At 40.2% G+C, this 22,671-nt stretch overlaps 4 gene segments (V, D, J or C); all 4 read right to left on the reverse strand.

Moving 5' to 3' along the window:
- Positions 1-241: 241 nt before the first annotated feature.
- On the reverse strand, positions 242-871 carry LOC138209824 (immunoglobulin kappa constant-like). The segment is given in 2 exon segments: positions 242-740; positions 868-871. Coding segments are annotated over 2 exon segments (348 nt in total).
- Positions 872-4,530: 3,659 nt separating this feature from the next.
- LOC138209825 (Ig kappa-b4 chain C region-like) lies at positions 4,531-5,516 on the reverse strand. The segment is given in 2 exon segments: positions 4,531-5,044; positions 5,507-5,516. Coding segments are annotated over 2 exon segments (348 nt in total).
- An 11,220-nt stretch (positions 5,517-16,736) lies between these two features.
- LOC138209826 (immunoglobulin kappa constant-like) lies at positions 16,737-19,307 on the reverse strand. The segment is given in 2 exon segments: positions 16,737-17,245; positions 19,253-19,307. Coding segments are annotated over 2 exon segments (399 nt in total).
- Positions 19,308-21,412: 2,105 nt separating this feature from the next.
- Positions 21,413-21,931, reverse strand: LOC138209919 (Ig kappa-b4 chain C region-like). The segment is given in 1 exon segment: positions 21,413-21,931. A coding segment is annotated over 1 exon segment (264 nt).
- Between the last annotated feature and the right edge of the window lie 740 nt (positions 21,932-22,671).

The following is a 22,671-nucleotide window of genomic DNA, read 5'->3' on the forward strand; positions in this document are numbered from 1 at the left end:
TTTTCTCATGTTTTACATCTTTTGTGAGATTTTAGATTCATTTAACAATCATTGTGAACTTTTCAATTCTGCCCACATAATTCTTGGTGTTATTGCAGAGTTAAATGAGCTCTTAGATTTTTAATATAACCACTAAAAAATATGCTCGACCATTACTTTAATATTTGGAGAGTTTAAGTGGAATAAAACATCTGATGAAAGAAATCTTTACTTGGAAACATTTTTGATTTGAATGCAAATATCTTTATTTCACTGAAAACATGAACAACTGTCATGATGAAGAGGAAAATGAAACTATTTGAATCTTTATTTAGTCACATCAAAGAAGGAAAGACAGAGTTCCAGATTGAGAGCAGTATCAGAGTGAAACCAGTATGAGAGTCTCAGTGAGGCAGGTCAGGACTGGGAGCACTGGTCTCTCCTCAGTGTCTCTGAGATGGGAGTCTGGGAGCCCCGGGTGGCCTCACAGGTCACAGAGCCCACCTTCCCCCACTGGTCTGCAGGGAGCCTCAGGGTGCTGCTCCAGCTGTAGCGGCCGTCCTTCTCCAGCACAGCGAGGCTCCTGCTCTCCTCCCAGCTGATGCTGCTGCTGCTGCTGCTGCTGCTGCCGTCCACCTTCCAGGCCAGACTCCAGTCTGAGGGGAAGCCCTTGTTGGCCAGGCACATGAGGGTGGCCTTCTCATTCTTCTGCAGCTCCTCCACGGAGGGGGGCAGCACCGTCAGGGTGGGACGGGCATCAACTAGGAGACAGCAATCAGGTTAGTGGACAGGAAACACACTTGGACACCTTCACTGGGAGACAGTTCATTTTGTCCTTTAAGGAGTTTCAGTCAGATGTTTTTTCTGCTCCACCAGTCACTCACTCACACATTGTTTCACTTCCCTTTAAGAAGCATCTCATGCAAATCAGCACAGAGAGAATCATCGTACAGTTTACACTGAAATATGTCAAACTACTCTGAAAATAAAAGAAGCAGATGTGGAAAAATTTACAATCAAAGTTTTTCTGAACATCATCATTAAAAGTCTGAACGACATGTTAGTTTAAAGGATTTAGAGAAAACAACAACAGGAAAGAAACTCACCAACGTAAAATGTTCTACTTTATGGATTTTAATCAGCATTTAACTGTTTAAATTAGTTCAAACTAAATTTGAAACCATATTTGACACGATAATAACATAGATGATTTTGCTCATTTACAAATACGCATCTTTATCTTCAATCTGTCCAGTTTTACTGATAGAATTTGTATTCAACCTAACAACAGTTGTTGTGCTGGAAAATCACAAACTAACCAGAGGAGGAATAAAGTTTTATCTTTTCTACACATCAAGTTCTTTAAACTTCAGTCTGACAGTGAAAATGTCAAAAGTTGAACTGAGTTATCGGCTCCATGATATAAGAAGACAAATACAAATATAAATTCAAACATTGCTGCAACCAAAAAGTTTTATTTTCCATCTGACACTACCCAAACAATAATCAAATTGGTTTACTATTTCCTTTTTTAGTGTTAAAAAGAGAATAAACTTACTTCCAACATCCAGTCTGGTTCCTCCACCAAAAGTCCACCACAGTGATACAAACTAATTGAACCGCCGTACAAAAACCTCTGACTGTAGAGAGACACGGCTCTCTGACTCTGAAACAAACAAACTCACCAAAACAACTTACTACTTTTATAAATTTGTCAGCTGATAGGAAAAATGAAAACAACACAGTGTAGCAAAATATGAGAATTTATCATTTTGTTTTTAACCCCATTTAAAAACATTGGGACGCTTTGGGAAATGTAAATAAATAAAGAACAGGATGATTTGCAAATTCCATAAACACACTTTTAATTGAAAATGGACCAAAGGCAACATATCAACATTCAAAATGAGAAATATATTCTCATTTTGAATTTGACAGGGTCATATTGTCGACTGTGTCGCACCAGCTTTTCTTTTATCAGCACTGTGAACATTTGGGAACTGAGGAGATCAGTTGCTGGAGTTTTGAAAGTGAAATGTTATCCACTTTGATCTGATATAGAATTTGAGCTGATCAACACTTTGGGATCTCCTTTGTCATATGTTTCTTTCATTATGCACCAATTGTTTTTCAGTGGGTTACAGGTCTGGGCTGCAGGAAGGCCGGTTTATCACCCGGAGACTTCTACTAGAGAGCCATGTAGTTGTAATATGTGCAGAATTTGGTTTACCATTGTCTTGTTGAAACAAGCAAGAATTCTCCTGAAAACATGACGTTGTTTGGATGTCAGCATATGTTGCTCCAAATCTAGTATTTATCCTTCAGCATTCATGGTGCCTTCCCAGACTAATGCGTCCCTGCACCATCACAGTTGTGGCTTGTGAATTGTGTCCTGTTAACCAGTTGTGTGGTTCCTCTCCTTTCCAGCCTGGAGGACACAGTGCCCATGATTTCCAAAAATAATTACTAATTTTGATTTGTCTAACCACAGGACAGTTTTCCACTTCACCTCAGAGAAGGCGGAGAAGTTTCTGGATCATGTTTTTTTTATCTTGTTTCATCTTTGGAGAGTTTTAACCTGAATTTGATGATGCAGAGATGAACTGTGTTCAGAAACAATGGTTTTCAGAAGTGTTCCTGAGCCCATGCAGTGATTTCCACTACAGAATTGTGTCTGGTTTAAATGCAGTGCTGCCTGAGCGCCCGAAGATCACCACCATCCAATATTAGTTTTCAGCATTGTCCCTTGTGTTCAGATTTTTGTCTGGATTAATTGAATCTTTTATTAATATTATGAACCGTAGATGATGAGATCATAAATTCTTGGTAATTTTCCATCGAGTAACAACTGATTGATAAATTGATAAACATCACAAGACTGATAAAAGTCCCTGTTGGAGTCGGTCGGATCATTTCCATAGAGAGCCACTTTGCATCAGCAGCACCATGCTCCAGTGCTCTGGGACACTTTATAGTCCTGAGAGTTTGAACACTGGATGACTGACAGCTGTCCTTCATGACAACAGAAGCCACAGAAATCCTCCTCATCAGAAACATGACTTTGACCTGCGTCCTCATCTGGACTCTCCTCTGCTGCTGCTTCACAGGTAAAGTCCAGAGAATCCAACTCCTCTCCTCTATGAACATCCGTCCCTCTGAAATGAAGCCCACAAAACCGTGACGCTGCTTTATGTTGTTGTCTCTGTATCCTCAGAGTCCAGAGGCCAGGTCACAGTGACTCAGTCTGGAGCAGTGAGCTCTGCTCTGGGAGGCTCCGCCACCATCACATGTACAACCAGTCAGGACGTTTATGTTTGGAACAACTACCATCTTTTATCCTGGTACCAACAGAAAGATGGAGGAGTTCCTAAACTTCTCATTTATTATACTAGCACCAGACAATCAGGGATTTCAGATCGTTTTACAGGCAGTGGATCAAACTCTGACTTCACTCTGACCATCAGAGGAGTCCAGGCTGAAGATGCAGCAGTTTACTACTGTCAGAGTTATCATTACATCAACAGTCAGCGGTTGTTCACACAGTGAAAAAGCGTCGTACAAAAACCTCCCTCAGTCAGACTGAACAGAAACTGAACTGATACAGTTCACTGAGTACACACACACACACACACACACACACACACACACACACACACACACACACACACACACACACTGACATGGTTCTGTAAAATCACTGTATGCTGATGATATTCTACTATCAACCAATCAGCACGTTTCCTTTCTTTTTCCTCCTCTCTGATTCATCCAGATCCAAACTCAACCAGGAAATGAAAACCTACTTTAACAGAGCGCTGGTCCTCGTTACAGTAAAGATTGTTCTGCTCACACTGAACATCCACAAACAGAGGATCACTCTGCACCGACCCCGGGCCTTCAAAAGCACACACATAATTCCCAGCATCCTCTGCGCTGGCTCGGTGTTGTGGCCAGTCTTCTTTTTGCATTTCTAAACCAAACATTCCCGGCAGTTTACAGGAAGTTTCACATCTTAGAGTCCCACTCTGTCCTTCTTTCACACTTTCACACAGCCAATCAGGTTGTTTAAGAATTCATAGAGGCGGTGTCAGGTTTCAGAGGCAGGTATACCTGAGTATCGTCAGCATAGAAGTGTGACGCAATCTTGGTTGTTTTAAACAGAGATCCAAGAGGTTGCATTTATAAACATATAAAACAGAATTGGACCCAGTAGGTTTTCTTTTATAGGACTTGTGTTCAAATCTGAGGATTTCATGTTCATGCAGAAATATAGAAAATTCCTTCAAACTTTCTAGCACCACTGTATGTGCTGTGATGAGAGGCTATTTTACTTTTCTCATGTTTTACATCTTTTGTGACATTTTAGATACATTTAACAATCATTGTGAACTTTTCAATTCTGCCCACATAATTCTTGGAGTTATTACAGAGTTAAATGAGCTCTTAGATTTTAAATATGATCAATAAAAAATATGCTCGACCATTACTTTAATATTTGGAGAGTTTAAGTGGAATAAAACATCTGATGAAAGAAATCTTTACTTGGAAACATTTTTGATTTGAAGACAAATATCTTTATTTCACTGAAAACATGAACAACTGTCATGATGAAGAGGAAAATGAAACTATTTGAATCTTTATTTAGTCACATCAAAGAAGGAAAGACAGAGTTCCAGATTGAGAGCAGTATCAGAGTGAAACCAGTATGAGAGTCTCAGTGAGGCAGGTCAGGACTGGGAGCACTGGTCTCTCCTCAGTGTCTCTGAGATGGGAGTCTGGGAGCCCCGGGTGGCCTCACAGGTCACAGAGCCCACCTTCCCCCACTGGTCTGCAGGGAGCCTCAGGGTGCTGCTCCAGCTGTAGCGGCCGTCCTTCTCCAGCACAGCGAGGCTCCTGCTCTCCTCCCAGCTGATGCTGCTGCTGCTGCTGCTGCCGTCCACCTTCCAGGCCAGACTCCAGTCTGAGGGGAAGCCCTTGTTGGCCAGGCACATGAGGGTGGCCTTCTCATTCTTCTGCAGCTCCTCCACGGAGGGGGGCAGCACCGTCAGGGTGGGACGAGTATCACCTAGGAGACACCACTCAGGTTAGAGGACAGGAAACGTACTTGGACACCTTCACTGGGAGACAGTTCATTTTGTCCTTTCAGGAGTTTCAGTCAGATGTTTTTTCTGCTCCACCAGTCACTCACTCACACATTGTTTCACTTCCCTTTAAGAAGCATCTCATGCAAATCAGCACAGAGAGAATCATCATACAGTTTACACTGAAATATGTCAAACTACTCTGAAAATAAAAGAAGCAGATGTGGAAAAATTTACAATCAAAGTTTTTCTGAACATCATCATTAAAAGTCTGAAAGACACGTTAGTTTAAAGGATTTAGAGGAAACAAGAACAGGAAAGAAACTCACCAACATAAAATGTTCTATATGTGGATTTTGATCGTTATTTAACTGTTTAAATTAGTTCAAACTAAATTTGAAACCATATTTGACACGATAATAATATAGATGATTTTGCTAACTTACAAATACGCATCTTTATCTTCAATCTGTCCAGTTTTACTGATAGAACTTGTATTCAACCTAACAACAGTTACTGTGCTTGAAAATCACAAACTAATCAGAGGAGGAATAAAGTTTGATCTTTTCTACACATCAAGTTCTTTAAACTTCAGTCTGACAGTGAAAATGTCAAAAGTTGAACTGAGTTATCGGCTCCATGATATAAGAAGACAAATACAAATATAAATTCAAACATTGCTGCAACAAAAAAGTTTCATTTTCTATCTAACACTAAACAAACAATACTAAAATTAGTTTACTATTTCCTTTTTAGTGTTGAAAAGAGAATAAACTTACTTCCAACATCCAGTCTGGTTCCTCCACCAAAAGTCCACCACAGTGATACAAACTCATTGAACCGCCGTACAAAAACCTCTGACTGTAGAGAGACACGGCTCTCTGACTCTGAAACACTGAACTAAACCTACAAGCCTCCACATGCAGCTTTAACATGAAAACCAGAAATAAATATTCATCATCTGAAATATTCTAATTTTTTATATTCTTTCAAATTAGTTTTTAAACTTCCATTTCAAAATCAGACGTCAGAAAATCATACATGTAAAAAAATTAATTAAATTTAAAGATTTGTCATCTGACGTTCTGAGCAATTAAACAAAAAAAATAATTCAGTGACACATTCGTTCCCAAAATAAAACAGCTTTAAGTTGTACTTACTTCCAACATCCAGTCAGGTTCCTCCACCAAAAGTCCACCACAGTGATACAAACTCATTGAACCGCCGTACAAAAACCTCTGACTGCAGAGAGACACGGCTCTCTGACTCTGAAACAAACAAACTCACCAAAACAACTTACTACTTTTATAAATTTGTCAGCTGATAGGAAAAACGAAAATAACAGTGTAACAAAATATTAGAATTTATCATTTTGTTTTTAACCCCATTTCAAAAAAAGTTTGGTCTTTTCGGGAAATGTAAATAAATAAAGAACAGGATGATTTGCAAATTCCATAAACACACTTTTAATTGAAAATAGACCAAAGGTAACATATCAACATTCAAAATGAGAAATATATTCTCATTTTGAATTTGACAGGGTCATATTGTCGATTGTGTTGCATCACCTCTTCTTTTAACAACACTGTGAACATTTGGGAACTGAGGAGATCAGTTGCTGGAGTTTTGAAAGTGAAATGTTATCCACTTTGATCTGATATAGAATTTGAGCTGATCAACACTTTGGGATCTCCTTTGTCATATTTTTCTTTCACTATGCACCAATTGTTTTTCAGTGGGTTACAGGTCTGGGCTGCAGGAAGGCCGGTTTATCACCCGGAGTCTTCTACTAGAGAGCCATGTAGTTGTAATATGTGCAGAATTTGGTTTACCATTGTCTTGTTGAAATAAGCAAGAATTCTCCTGAAAACATGACGTTGTTTGGATGTCAGCATATGTTGCTCCAAATCTAGTATTTATCCTTCAGCATTCATGGTGCCTTCCCAGACTAGTGCATCCCTGCACCATCACAGTTGTGGCTTTTGAATTGTGTCCTGTTAACCAGTTGGGTGGTCCCACTCCTTTCTAGCCTGGAGGACACAGTGCCCATGATTTCCAAAAATAATCACTAATTTTGATTTGTCTAACCACAGGACAGTTTTCCACTTCACCTCAGAGAAGGCGGCGGCGAGACTGGATCATGTTTTTATCTTGTTTCTTCTTTGCAGAGTTTTAAACTGAATTTGTGGATGCAGCGATGAACTGTGTTCAGAAACAATAGTTTTCAGAAGTGTTCCTGAGCCCATGCAGTGATTTCCACTACAGAATTGTGTCTGGTTTAAATGCAGTGCTGCCTGAGCGCCCAAAGATCACCACCATCCAATATTAGTTTTCAGCATTATCCCTTCTGTCCAGATATTTGTCTGGATTCATTGAATCTTTTAATACTATTATGAACTGTAGATGATGAGATCATAAATTCTTGGCAATTTTCCATCGAGTAACAACTGATTGATAAATTTATAAACATCACAAGACTGATAAAAGTCCCTGTTGGAGTAGGTCGGATCATTTCCATAGAGAGCCACTTTGCATCAGCAGCACCATGCTCCAGTGCTCTGGGACACTTTATAGTCCTGAGAGTTTGAACACTGGATGACTGACAGCTGTCCTTCATGACAACAGAAGCCACAGAAATCCTCCTCATCAGAAACATGACTTTGACCTGCGTCCTCATCTGGACTCTCCTCTGCTGCTGCTTCACAGGTAAAGTCCAGAGAATCCAACTCCTGTCCTCTATGAACATCCGTCCCTCTGAAATGAAGCCCACAAAACCGTGACGCTGCTTTATGTTGTTGTCTCTGTATCCTCAGAGTCCAGAGGCCAGGTCACAGTGACTCAGTCTGGAGCAGTGAGCTCTGCTCTGGGAGGCTCTGCCACCATCACATGTACAACCAGTCAGAAGGTTTATAATGGGAATTATTTAGCCTGGTACCAACAGAAAGATGGAGGAGTTCCTAAAATTCTCTTTTATTATACAAACAGCAGAGCATCAGGGATTTCAGATCGTTTTACGGACAGTGGATCAAACTCTGACTTCACTCTGACCATCAGAGGAGTCCAGGCTGAAGATGCAGCAGTTTACTACTGTCAGAGTGCTCATCATATCAACAGTCAGTGGTTGTTCACACAGTGAAAAAGCGTCGTACAAAAACCTCCCTCAGTCAGACTGAACAGAAACTGAACTGATACAGTTCACTGAGTACACACACACACACACACACACACACACACACACACACACACACACACACTGACATGGTTCTGTAAAATCACTGTATGCTGATGATATTCTGCTATCAACCAATCAGTACGTTTCCTTTCTTTTTCCTCCTCTCTGATTAATCCAGATCCAAACTCAACCAGGAAATGAAAACCTACTTTAACAGAGCGCTGGTCCTCGTTACAGTAAAGATTGTTCTGCTCACACTGAACATCCACAAACAGAGGATCACTCTGCACCGACCCCGGGCCTTCAAAAGCACACACATAATTCCCAGCATCCTCTGCGCTGGCTCGGTGTTGTGGCCAGTCTTCTTTTTGCATTTCTAAACCAAACATTCCCGGCAGTTTACAGGAAGTTTCACATCTTAGAGTCCCACTCTGTCCTTCTTTCACACTTTCACACAGCCAATCAGGTTGTTTAAGAATTCATAGAGGCGGTGTCAGGTTTCAGAGGCAGGTATACCTGAGTATCGTCAGCATAGAAGTGTGACGCAATCTTGGTTGTTTTAAACAGAGATCCAAGAGGTTGCATTTATAAACATATAAAACAGAATTGGACCCAATAGGTTCTCTTTTATAGGACTTGTGTTCAAATCTGAGGATTTCATGTTCATGCAGAAACATAGAAAATTCCTTCAAACTTTCTAGCACCACTGTATGTGCTGTGATGAGACGCTATTTTACTTTTCTCACGTTTTACATCTTTTGTGAGATTTTAGATTCATTTAACAATCATCGTCAACTTTTCAATTCTGCCCACATAATTCTTGGTGTTATTGCAGAGTTAAATGAGCTCTTAGATTTTTAATATGATCAATAAAAAATATGCTCGACCATTACTTTAATATTTGGAGAGTTTAAGTGGAATAAAACATCTGATGAAAGAAATCTTTACTTGGAAACATTTTTGATTTGAAGACAAAGATCTTTATTTCACTGAAAACATGAACAACTGTCATGATGAAGAGGAAAATGAAACTATTTGAATCTTTATTTAGTCACATCAAAGAAGGAAAGACAGAGTTCCAGATTGAGAGCAGTATCAGAGTGAAACCAGTATGAGAGTCTCAGTGAGGCAGGTCAGGACTGGGAGCACTGGTCTCTCCTCAGTGTCTCTGAGATGGGAGTCTGGGAGCCCCGGGTGGCCTCACAGGACACAGAGCCCACCTTCCCCCACTGGTCTGCAGGGAGCCTCAGGGTGCTGCTCCAGCTGTAGCGGCCGTCCTTCTCCAGCACAGCGAGGCTCCTGCTCTCCTCCCAGCTGATGCTGCTGCTGCTGCTGCTGCTGCTGCCGTCCACCTTCCAGGCCAGACTCCAGTCTGAGGGGAAGCCCTTGTTGGCCAGGCACATGAGGGTGGCCTTCTCATTCTTCTGCAGCTCCTCCACGGAGGGGGGCAGCACCGTCAGGGTGGGACTGGCATCACCTAGGAGACACCTCTCAGGTTAGAGGACAGGAAATGCACTTGGACACATTCACTGGGAGACAGTTCATTTTGTCCTTTAAGGAGTTTCAGTGAGATGTTTTTTCTACTCCACCAGTCACTCACTCACACATTGTTTCACTTCCCTTTAAGAAGCATCTCATGCAAATCAGCACAGAGAGAATCATCGTACAGTTTACACTGAAATATGTCAAACTACTCTGAAAATAAAAGAAGCAGATGTGGAAAAATTTACAATCAAAGTTTTTCTGACCATCATCATTAAAAGTCTGAACGACATGTTAGTTTAAAGGATTTAGAGGAAACAACAACAGGAAAGAAACTCACCAACATAAAATGTTCTACTTGTTGATTTTAATGATGATTTAACTGTTTACGTAGCTTCAAACTTAATTTGAAACCATATTTTACACGATAATAATATAGATGATTTTGCTGATTTACAAATTCGCATCTTTATCTTCAATCTGTCCAGTTTTACTGATAGAATTTGTATTCAACCTAATAACAGTTATTGCGCTGGAACATCACAAACTAATCAGAGGAGGAATAAAGTTTTATCTTTTCTACACATCAAGTTCTTTGAACTTCAGTCTGACAGTGAAAATGTCAAAAGTTTAACTGAGTTATCGGCTCCATGATATAAGAAGACAAATACAAATATAAATTCAAAGTTTTACTGATAGAATTTATATTCAACCTAACAACAGTTATTGCGCTGGAACATCACAAACTAATCAGAAGAGGAATAAAGTTTTATCTTTTCTACACATCAAGTTCTTTGAACTTCAGTCTGACAGTGAAAATGTCAAAAGTTTAACTGAGTCATCGGCTCCATGATATAAGAAGACAAATACAAATATAAATTCAAACATTGCTGCAACCAAAAAGTTTCATTTTCCATCTGACACTAAACAAACAATACTCAAATTAGTTTACTATTTCCTTTTTTAGTGTTGAAAAGAGAATAAACTTACTTCCAACATCCAGTCTGGTTCCTCCACCAAAAGTCCACCACAGTGATACAAACTCATTGAACCGCCGTACAAAAACCTCTGACTGTAGAGAGACACGGCTCTCTGACTCTGAAACACTGAACTAAACCTACAAGCCTCCACATGCAGCTTTAACATGAAAACCAGAAATAAATATTCATCATCTGATCAGTTTTAATTTTCTGTATTCTTTCAAATTAGTTTTTAAACTTCCATTTCAAAATCAGACGTTGTCAGCAAAATTATACATGTAAAAAAATAAATAGATTTTTCTTCAGACATTCTGAGCAATTAAATAAAAAAATTAATTCAGTGACACACTCGTTCCCAAAATAAAACAGCTTTAAGTTTTACTTACTTCCAATATCCAGTCTGGTTCCTCCACCGAACGTGTTCCACAGTGATACAAACTCATTGAACCGCCGTACAAAAACCTCTGACTGTAGAGAGACACGGCTCTCTGACTCTGAAACAAACAAACTCACCAAAACAACTTACTACTTTTATAAATTTGTCAGCTGATAGGAAAAACGAAAATAACTGTGTAACAAAATATGAGAATTTATCATTTTGTTTTTAACCCCATTTCAAAAAAAGTTTGGTCGTTTTGGGAAATGTAAATAAATAAAAAACAGGATGATTTGCAAATTCCATAAACACACTTTTAATTGAAAATAGACCAAAGGTAACATATCAACATTCAAAATGAGAAATATATTCTCATTTTGAATTTGACAGGGTCATGTTGTCGACTGTGTCGCATCACGTATTCCTTTAACAACACTGTGAACATTTGGGAACGGAGGAGATCAGTTGCTGGAGTTTTGAAAGTGAAATGTTATCCACTTTGATCTGATATAGAATTTGAGCTGATCAACACTTTGGGATCTCCTTTGTCATATTTTTCTTTCACTATGCACCAATTGTTTTTCAGTGGGTTACAGGTCTGGGCTGCAGGAAGGCCGGTTTATCACCCGGAGTCTTCTACTAGAGAGCCATGTAGTTGTAATATGTGCAGAATTTGGTTTACCATTGTCTTGTTGAAATAAGCAAGAATTCTCCTGAAAACATGACGTTGTTTGGATGTCAGCATATGGTGCTCCAAATCTAGTCTTTATCCTTCAGCATTCACGGTGACTTCCCAGACTAGTGCGTCCCTGTACCAACACAATTGTAACTTTTGAATTTTGTCCTGATAACCAGCTGGGTGGTCCCTCTCCTTTCCAGACTGGAGGACACAGTGCCCATGATATCCAAAAAGAATTACTAATTTTGATTTGTCTGACCACAGGACAGTTTTCCTCTTCACCTCAGAGAAGGCGGCGGCGAGTCTGGATCATGTTTTTATCTTGTTTCCTCTTTGGAGAGTTTTAACCTGAATTTGATGATGCAGCGATGAACTGTGTTCAGAAACAACAGTTTTCAGAAGTGTTCCTGAGCCCATGCAGTGATTTCCACTACAGAATTGTGTCTGGTTTAAATGCAGTGCTGCCTGAGCGCCCAAAGATCACCACCATCCAATATTAGTTTTCAGCGTTGTTCCTTGTGTCCAGATATTTGTCTGGATTCATGGAATCTTTTAAAAATATTATGAACTGTAGATGATGAGATCATAAGTTCTTGGCAATTTTCCATCGAGGAACAACTGATTGATAAATTTATAAACATCACGAGACTGATAAAAGTCCCTGTTGGAGTCGGTCGGATCATTTCCATAGAGAGCCACTTTGCATCAGCAGCACCATGCTCCAGTGCTCTGGGACACTTTATAGTCCTGAGAGTTTGAACACTGGATGACTGACAGCTGTCCTTCATGACAACAGAAGCCACAGAAATCCTCCTCATCAGAAACATGACTTTGACCTGCGTCCTCATCTGGACTCTCCTCTGCTGCTGCTTCACAGGTAAAGTCCAGAGAATCCAACTCCTCTCCTCTATGAACATCCGTCCCTCTGAAATGAAGCCCACAAAACCGTGACGCTGCTTTATGTTGTTGTCTCTGTATCCTCAGAGTCCAGAGGCCAGGTCACAGTGACTCAGTCTGGAGCAGTGAGCTCTGCTCTGGGAGGCTCCGCCACCATCACATGTACAACCAGTCAGAACGTTTATGTTTACAGCAACAACCACTGTTTAGCCTGGTACCAACAGAAAGATGGAGGAGTTCCTAAACTTCTCATTTATTATGCTAGCACCAGACAATCAGGGATTTCAGATCGTTTTACAGGCAGTGGATCAAACTCTGACTTCACTCTGACCATCAGAGGAGTCCAGGCTGAAGATGCAGCAGTTTACTACTGTCAGAGTTTTCATGTCATCAACAGTCAGCTTGTGTTCACACAGTGAAAAAGCGTCGTACAAAAACCTCCCTCAGTCAGACTGAACAGAAACTGAACTGATACAGTTCACTGAGTACACACACACACACACACACACACACACACACACACTCACACTCACACACTTCATAACATGTATTTAACAAGTCCATGTCCTTTTTCTTTGACTGAAAAATATCAAAAAAGTTCAGTGCCAAAGAATGATCTTGAAATAAATCAAATTGCTTTAACTAAAACAAATAGTTCAGTTCAAAACTTCATTTTTAACTTTCCAACATGAACTTTTTGAACTCTAACTGATGATGACTTCCATGTTTTCTGTATCTGCTCACATGTCCAAAACTTTCAATTATCTGAACTCCTCTGCCTTCAGCATCCCCTCATGACCCGTCACTGACTGACTTTCTGAAATCTGCACATTACAATGATCCAGACATGTAAAGATATTCTAAGAAATTCAACCATTAAAATATCATATTACCAAAATTGAAAGACTGAACAAAACTGTCCACAAGTCCAGACTTCCGTACTTCTGTACAGTAAGCGGATGAACAGCCGCCCATTCACATCGGTGGACCAACATATGTCTGAAATGTTCTTCAAAAGTACGTACAAACATCACCTTTAATGCTGATTTTACGTATTTCAATCATTTTAAATCCATTTTTTCAGGTCAATTAAAAATGTTGAACTCATCAAAAATGATGAAAATAAATTAAATTCATGATTCTAGTCCTGAGCTCAGGATGCAGGACACAAATGATAACAGTCAGGAGGACGGTAAGTGAAGGAGGTTTACAAGGAAAAGGTTCAGATGGAGGTGAAGCAGCAGGCTGGATGAAGAACTTTAAAGTCAGCACAGCTTGACGAGCTGGAGGGAGCAGGTGGAAGTGATCGGTTTAAGGAACTGAGGGGGTTGATTGGAGGATGAGGAGCAGGTGAGCAGGAGGGTGTTGGAGACTGGAGGGAAGGACTGAGGCCATCTGGTGGTCAGAGGGTGAACAGCAGGGACCGGAAAGATCTGTAGAAATGTTGAGGACGTGACTGTTCTCAGGGAGATCAGTTAATATTAAACTTTGATGATGAACAATTGTCCCTTGTAATTATTGATATTATGCTAAACACAGAATCTACCTCAGCTTTTACATCATATTTAATGGTGCCCCGAGTGAGGCTTCAACCTAGATTTTTCTGAATAGGAGGCTGATGTTAGCTTCTTTTTGTTCCCTGTTACCGGGGTGGTGCCCTGTGATTTTTTTTTTACATATTTCAACAGTTTTTTGAATGTTAATAGTTATATCTGATAATTATTTAAATTACGCTGTTGATAAAATCTGCTGAAACCATGAATGAACTAGTTTATTGTTAAAGAATGGTCTTTGATAAAAATCAAATTACTGTGATTAATACAGATGACCCAGTTCAAAGCTACATAATACATTTAAAAATATATTTTCCAATATAAACTTTATGGACTGTAACTTACTAAAGTTACAAAGCTGAATGACAAAAGTCAGGACGGTTCGATAAGCTGGAAGGGAACAGGAGGAAGTGATCGGTTGGAGCAGTGATTGTTCATTGGAGAAAGAGGAACAGGTGATTGGAGGTGTTGGAGACTGGAGGGAAAGTCTGACGACATCTGGTGGTCAGGTGGTGAACAGCAGAGACAGGAAAGATGCTTAGAAATGCAGAGAAGGTCTCTGATGTACCGACCTCAAACCAGCTCACTGCACTCTGCTCTGTAAATATGAGCTGCTAACAGTCTGAAAGGAACATGAAGACAAGAAGAAGTCTGTTTTCTCTCATGTGAATCTGCGTCTGCAGCTTCAGGTGTTTTTCTGCTTTCAACACAGTCATGAGGATTGTTTGCTAAGATAATAAAACACATCAGCAGTGGCTGTCCACAAATTCATGTGTTCAATGTGGTCAACTTTAACAGATGATCAAAATGATTTTATGGTGACCTTGAAGCCGAAAGGTTTTTCTTCACGTAAAAAGAAAACTAACAACAAGTCCATATTAGAGTCGGTCGGATCATTTCCATAGAGAGCCACTTTGCATCAGCAGCACCATGCTCCAGTGCTCTGGGACACTTTATAGTCCTGAGAGTTTGAACACTGGATGACTGACAGCTGTCCTTCATGACAACAGAAGCCACAGAAATCCTCCTCATCAGAAACATGACTTTGACCTGCGTCCTCATCTGGACTCTCCTCTGCTGCTGCTTCACAGGTAAAGTCCAGAGAATCCAACTCCTCTCCTCTATGAACATCCGTCCCTCTGAAATGAAGCCCACAAAACCGTGACGCTGCTTTATGTTGTTGTCTCTGTATCCTCAGAGTCCAGAGGCCAGGTCACAGTGACTCAGTCTGGAGCAGTGAGCTCTGCTCTGGGAGGCTCCGCCACCATCACATGTACAACCAGTCAGAAGGTTTATAATGGGGATTTTTTATCCTGGTACCAACAGAAAGATGGAGGAGTTCCTAAACTTCTCATTTACTCTGCTAGCACCAGACAATCAGGGATTTCAGATCATTTTACAGGCAGTGGATCAAACTCTGACTTCACTCTGACCATCAGAGGAGTCCAGGCTGAAGATGCAGCAGTTTACTACTGTCAGAGTTTTCATGTCATCAACAGTCAGTATGTGTTCACACAGTGAAAAAGCGTCGTACAAAAACCTCCCTCAGTCAGACTGAACAGAAACTGAACTGATACAGTTCACTGAGTACACACACACACACACACACACACACACACACACACACACACACACACACACACACACACACTGACATGGTTCTGTAAAATCACTGTATGCTGATGATATTCTACTATCAACCAATCAGCACGTTTCCTTTCTTTTTCCTCCTCTCTGATTAATCCAGATCCAAACTCAACCAGGAAATGAAAACCTACTTTAACAGAGCGCTGGTCCTCGTTACAGTAAAGATTGTTCTGCTCACACTGAACATCCACAAACAGAGGATCACTCTGCACCGACCCCGGGCCTTCAAAAGCACACACATAATTCCCAGCATCCTCTGCGCTGGCTCGGTGTTGTGGCCAGTCTTCTTTTTGCATTTCTAAACCAAACATTCCCGGCAGTTTACAGGAAGTTTCACATCTTAGAGTCCCACTCTGTCCTTCTTTCACACTTTCACACAGCCAATCAGGTTGTTTAAGAATTCATAGAGGCGGTGTCAGGTTTCAGAGGCAGGTATACCTGAGTATCGTCAGCATAGAAGTGTGACGCAATCTTGGTTGTTTTAAACAGAGATCCAAGAGGTTGCATTTATAAACATATAAAATAGAATTGGACCCAGTAGGTTCTCTTTTATAGGACTTGTGTTCAAATCTGAGGATTTCATGTTCATGCAGAAATATCGAAAATTCCTTCAAACTTTCTAGCACCACTGTATGTGCTGTGATGAGAGGCTATTTTACTTTTATCATGTTTTACATCTTTTGTGAGATTTTAGATTCATTTAACAATCATTGTGAACTTTTCAATTCTGCCCACATAATTCTTGGTGTTATTACAGAGTTAAATGAGCTCTTAGATTTTTAATATAATCACTAAAAAATATGCTTGACCATTACTTTAATATTTGGAGAGTTTAAGTGGAATAAAACATCTGATGAAAGAAATCCTTACTTGGAAACATTTTTGATTTGAAGACAAAGATCTTTATTTCACTGAAAACATGAACAACTGTCATGATGAAGAGGAAAATGAAACTATTTGAATCTTTATTTAGTCACATCAAAGAAGGAAAGACAGAGTTCCAGATTGAGAGCAGTATCAGAGTGAAACCAGTATGAGAGTCTCAGTGAGGCAGGTCAGGACTGGGAGCACTGGTCTCTCCTCAGTGTCTCTGAGATGGGAGTCTGGGAGCCCCGGGTGGCCTCACAGGTCACAGAGCCCACCTTCCCCCACTGGTCTGCAGGGAGCCTCAGGGTGCTGCTCCAGCTGTAGCGGCCGTCCTTCTCCAGCACAGCGAGGCTCCTGCTCTCCTCCCAGCTGATGCTGCTGCTGCTGCTGCTGCTGCTGCCGTCCACCTTCCAGGCCAGACTCCAGTCTGAGGGGAAGCCCTTGTTGGCCAGGCACATGAGGGTGGCCTTCTCATTCTTCTGCAGCTCCTCCACGGAGGGGGGCAGCACCGTCAGGGTGGGACGAGTATCACCTAGGAGACACCACTCAGGTTAGAGGACAGGAAACGTACTTGGACACCTTCACTGGGAGACAGTTCATTTTGTCCTTTAAGGAGTTTCAGTCAGATGTTTTTTCTGCTCCACCAGTCACTCACTCACACATTGTTTCACTTCCCTTTAAGAAGCATCTCATGCAAATCAGCACAGAGAGAATCATCGTACAGTTTACACTGAAATATGTCAAACTACTCTGAAAATAAAAGAAGCAGATGTGGAAAAATTTACAATCAAAGTTTTTCTGAACATCATCATTAAAAGTCTGAACAACACGTTAGTTTAAAGGATTTAGAGGAAACAACAACAGGAAAGAAACTCACCAACATAAAATGTTCTACATGTGGATTTTAATTATTATTTAACTGTTTACGTAATTTCAAACTAAATTTGAAAATATATTTGACACGATAATAACATAGATGATTTTGCTCATTTACGAATACGCATTTTTATCTTCAATCTGTCCAGTTTTCCTGATAGAATTTGTATTCAACCTAACAACTGTTATTGTGCTGGAAAATCACAAACTAATCAGAGGAGGAATAAAGTTTTATCTTTTCAACACATCAAGTTCTTTAATCTTCAGTCTGACAGTGAAAATGTCAAAAGTTTAACTGAGTAATCGGCTCCATGATATAAGAAGACAAATACAAATATAAATTCAAACATTGCTGCAACCAAAAAGTTTCATTTTCCATCTAACACTAAACAAACAATAATCAAATTAGTTTACTATTTACTTTTTAGTGTTGAAAAGAGAATAAACTTACTTCCAACATCCAGTCTGGTTCCTCCACCAAAAGTCCACCACAGTGATACAAACTCATTGAACCGCCGTACAAAAACCTCTGACTGTAGAGAGACACGGCTCTCTGACTCTGAAACACTGAACTAAACCTACAAGCCTCCACATGCAGCTTTAACATGAAAACCAGAAATAAATATTCATCATCCGAACAGTTTTAATTTTCTATATTCTTTCAAATTAGTTTTTAAACTTCCATTTCAAAATCAGACGTTGTCAGCAAAATTATACATGTAAAAAAATAAATAGATTTTTCTTCAGACATTCTAAGCAATTAAATAAAAAATTAATTCAGTGACACACTCGTTCCCAAAATAAAACAGCTTTAAGTTGTACTTACTTCCAACATCTAGTCTGGTTCCTCCACCAAAAGGCAACCACAGTGATACAAACTCATTGAACCGCCGTACAAAAACCTCTGACTGTAGAGAGACACGGCTCTCTGACTCTGAAACAAACAAACTCACCAAAACAACTTACTACTTTTACAAATTTGTCAGCTGATAGGAAAACTGAAAACAACACAGTGTAACAAAATATGAGAATTTATCATTTTGTTTTTAACCCCATTTCAAAAAAAGTTTGGTCGTTTTGGGAAATGTAAATAAATAAAGAACAGGATGATTTCCAAATTCCATAAACACACTTTTAATTGAAAATAGACCAAAGGCAACATATCAACATTCAAAGTGAAAAATATGTTCTCATTTTGAATTTGACAGGGTCATATTGTCGACTGTGTTGCATCAGCTCTTCTTTTAACAACCCTGTGAACATTTGGGAAGTGAGGAGATCAGTTGCTGGAGTTTTGAAAGTGAAATGTTATCCACTTTGATCTGATATAGAATTTGAGCTGATCAACACTTTGGGATCTCCTTTGTCATATTTTTCTTTTATTATGCACCAATTGTTTTTCAGTGGGTTACAGGTCTGGGCTGCAGGAAGGCCGGTTTATCACCCGGAGTCTTCTACTAGAGAGCCATGTAGTTGTAGTATGTGCAGAATTTGGTTTACCATTGTCTTGTTGAAATAAGCAAGAATTCTCCTGAAAACATGACGTTGTTTGGATGTCAGCATATGTTGCTCCAAATCTAGTATTTATCCTTCAGCATTCATGGTGTCTTCCCAGACTAGTGCGTCCCTGTACCATCACAGTTGTAACTTTTGAATTTCCTACTGTTAACCAGTTGGGTGGTCCCTCTCCTTTCTAGCCTGGAGGACACAGTGCCCATGATTTCCAAAAATAATCACTCATTTTCATTTGTCTAACCACAGGACAGTTTTCCACTTCACCACAGAGAAGGCGGCGGCGAGTCTGGATCATGTTTTTATCTTGTTTCTTCTTTGGAAGAGTTTTAACCTGAATTTGTGGATGCAGCGATGAACTGTGTTCAGAAACAATAGTTTTCAGAAATGTTCCTGAGCCCATGCAGTGATTTCCACTGCAGAATTGTGTCTGGTTTAAATACATTGCTGCCTGAGCGCCCGAAGATCTCCACCATCCAATATTAGTTTTCAGCATTATCCCTTCTGTCCAGATATTTGTCTGGATTCATTGAATATTTTAATAATATTATGAACCGTAGATGATGAGATCATAAATTCTTGGCAATTTTCCATCGAGTAACAACTGATTGATAAATTTATAAACATCACAAGACTGATAAAAGTCCCTGTTGGAGTCGGTCGGATCATTTCCATAGAGAGCCACTTTGCATCAGCAGCACCATGCTCCAGTGCTCTGGGACACTTTATAGTCCTGAGAGTTTGAACACTGGATGACTGACAGCTGTCCTTCATGACAACAGAAGCCACAGAAATCCTCCTCATCAGAAACATGACTTTGACCTGCGTCCTCATCTGGACTCTCCTCTGCTGCTGCTTCACAGGTAAAGTCCAGAGAATCCAACTCCTCTCCTCTATGAACATCCGTCCCTCTGAAATGAAGCCCACAAAACCGTGACGCTGCTTTATGTTGTTGTCTCTGTATCCTCAGAGTCCAGAGGCCAGGTCACAGTGACTCAGTCTGGAGCAGTGAGCTCTGCTCTGGGAGGCTCCGCCACCATCACATGTACAACCAGTCAGAACATTTATAATGGGGATTATTTATCCTGGTACCAACAGAAAGATGGAGGAGTTCCTAAACTTCTCATTTATTATACTAGCAGCAGAGCATCAGGGATTTCAGATCGTTTTACAGGCAGTGGATCAAATTCTGACTTCACTCTGACCATCAGAGGAGTCCAGGCTGAAGATGCAGCAGTTTACTACTGTCAGAGTTTTCATGTCATCAACAGTCAGTATGTGTTCACACAGTGAAAAAGCGTCGTACAAAAACCTCCCTCAGTCAGACTGAACTGAAACTGAACTGATACAGTTCACTGAGTACACACACACACACACACACACACACACACACACACACACACACACACACACACACACACACACTGATATGGTTCTGTAAAATCACTGTATGCTGATGATATTCTACTATCAACCAATCAGCACGTTTCCTTTCTTTTTCCTCCTCTCTGATTAATCCAGATCCAAACTCAACCAGGAAATGAAAACCTACTTTAACAGAGCGCTGGTCCTCGTTACAGTAAAGATTGTTCTGCTCACACTGAACATCCACAAACAGAGGATCACTCTGCACCGACCCCGGGCCTTCAAAAGCACACACATAATTCCCAGCATCCTCTGCGCTGGCTCGGTGTTGTGGCCAGTCTTCTTTTCGCATTTCTAAACCAAACATTCCCGGCAGTTTACAGGAAGTTTCACATCTTAGAGTCCCACTCTGTCCTTCTTTCACACTTTCACACAGCCAATCAGGTTGTTTAAGAATTCATAGAGGCGGTGTCAGGTTTCAGAGGCAGGTATACCTGAGTATCGTCAGCATAGAAGTGTGACGCAATCTTGGTTGTTTTAAACAGAGATCCAAGAGGTTGCATTTATAAACATATAAAACAGAATTGGACCCAGTAGGTTCTCTTTTATAGGACTTGTGTTCAAATCTGAGGATTTCATGTTCATGCAGAAATATCGAAAATTCCTTCAAACTTTCTAGCACCACTGTATGTGCTGTGATGAGAGGCTATTTTACTTTTCTCATGTTTTACATCTTTTGTAAGATTTTAGATTCATTTAATAATCATTGTGAACTTTTCAATTCTGCCCACATCATTCTCGGTGTTATTGCAGAGTTACATGAGCTCTTAGATTTTTAAGATAATCGATAAAAAATACGCTCGACCATTACTTTAATATTTGGAGAGTTTAAGTGGAATAAAACATCTGATGAAAGAAATCTTTACTTGGAAACATTTTTGATTTGAAGACAAAGATCTTTATTTCACTGAAAACATGAACAACTGTCATGATGAAGAGGAAAATGAAACTATTTGAATCTTTATTTAGTCACATCAAAGAAGGAAAGACAGAGTTCCAGATTGAGAGCAGTATCAGAGTGAAACCAGTATGAGAGTCTCAGTGAGGCAGGTCAGGACTGGGAGCACTGGTCTCTCCTCAGTGTCTCTGAGATGGGAGTCTGGGAGCCCCGGGTGGCCTCACAGGTCACAGAGCCCACCTTCCCCCACTGGTCTGCAGGGAGCCTCAGGGTGCTGCTCCAGCTGTAGCGGCCGTCCTTCTCCAGCACAGCGAGGCTCCTGCTCTCCTCCCAGCTGATGCTGCTGCTGCTGCTGCTGCCGTCCACCTTCCAGGCCAGACTCCAGTCTGAGGGGAAGCCCTTGTTGGCCAGGCACATGAGGGTGGCCTTCTCATTCTTCTGCAGCTCCTCCACGGAGGGGGGCAGCACCGTCAGGGTGGGACTGGCATCACCTTGGAGACAACTCTCAGGTTAGAGGACAGGAAACTCACTTGGACACCTTCACTGGGAGACAGTTCATTTTGTCCTTTAAGGAGTTTCAGTCAGATGTTTTTTCTGCTCCACCAGTCACTCACTCACACATTGTTTCACTTCCCTTTAAGAAGCATCTCATGCAAATCAGCACAGAGAGAATCATCGTACAGTTTACACTGAAATATGTCAAACTACTCTGAAAATAAAAGAAGCAGATGTGGAAAAATTTACAATCAAAGTTTTTCTGAACATCATCATTAAAAGTCTGAACGACACGTTAGTTTAAAGGATTTAGAGGAAACAAGAACAGGAAAGAAACTCACCAACATAAAATGTTCTACATGTGGATTTTAATCGTTATTTAAGTGTTTAACTGTTTTCAAACCAAATTTGAAACCATATTTGACACGATAATAATATAGATGATTTTGCTAACTTACAAATACGCATCTTTATCTTCAATCTGTCCACTTTTACTGATAGAATTTGTATTCAACCTAACAACAGTTGTTATGCTGGAAAATCACAAACTAATCAGAAGAGGAATAAAGTTTTATCTTTTCTACACATCAACTTCTTTAAACTTCAGTCTGAAATTGAAAATGTCAAAAGTTTAACTGAGTTATCGGCTCCATGATATAAGAAGACAAATACAAATATAAATTCAAACATTGCTGCAACCAAAAAGTTTCATTTTCCATCAAACACTAAACAAACAATACTAAAATTAGTTT

This window comes from Embiotoca jacksoni, unplaced genomic scaffold, assembly GCF_022577435.1.
Source record: "Embiotoca jacksoni isolate LCO1_2020_lvr unplaced genomic scaffold, fEmbJac1.0.p SCAF_41, whole genome shotgun sequence".
In the NCBI taxonomy this organism is placed as follows: Eukaryota; Metazoa; Chordata; class Actinopteri; family Embiotocidae; genus Embiotoca; species Embiotoca jacksoni.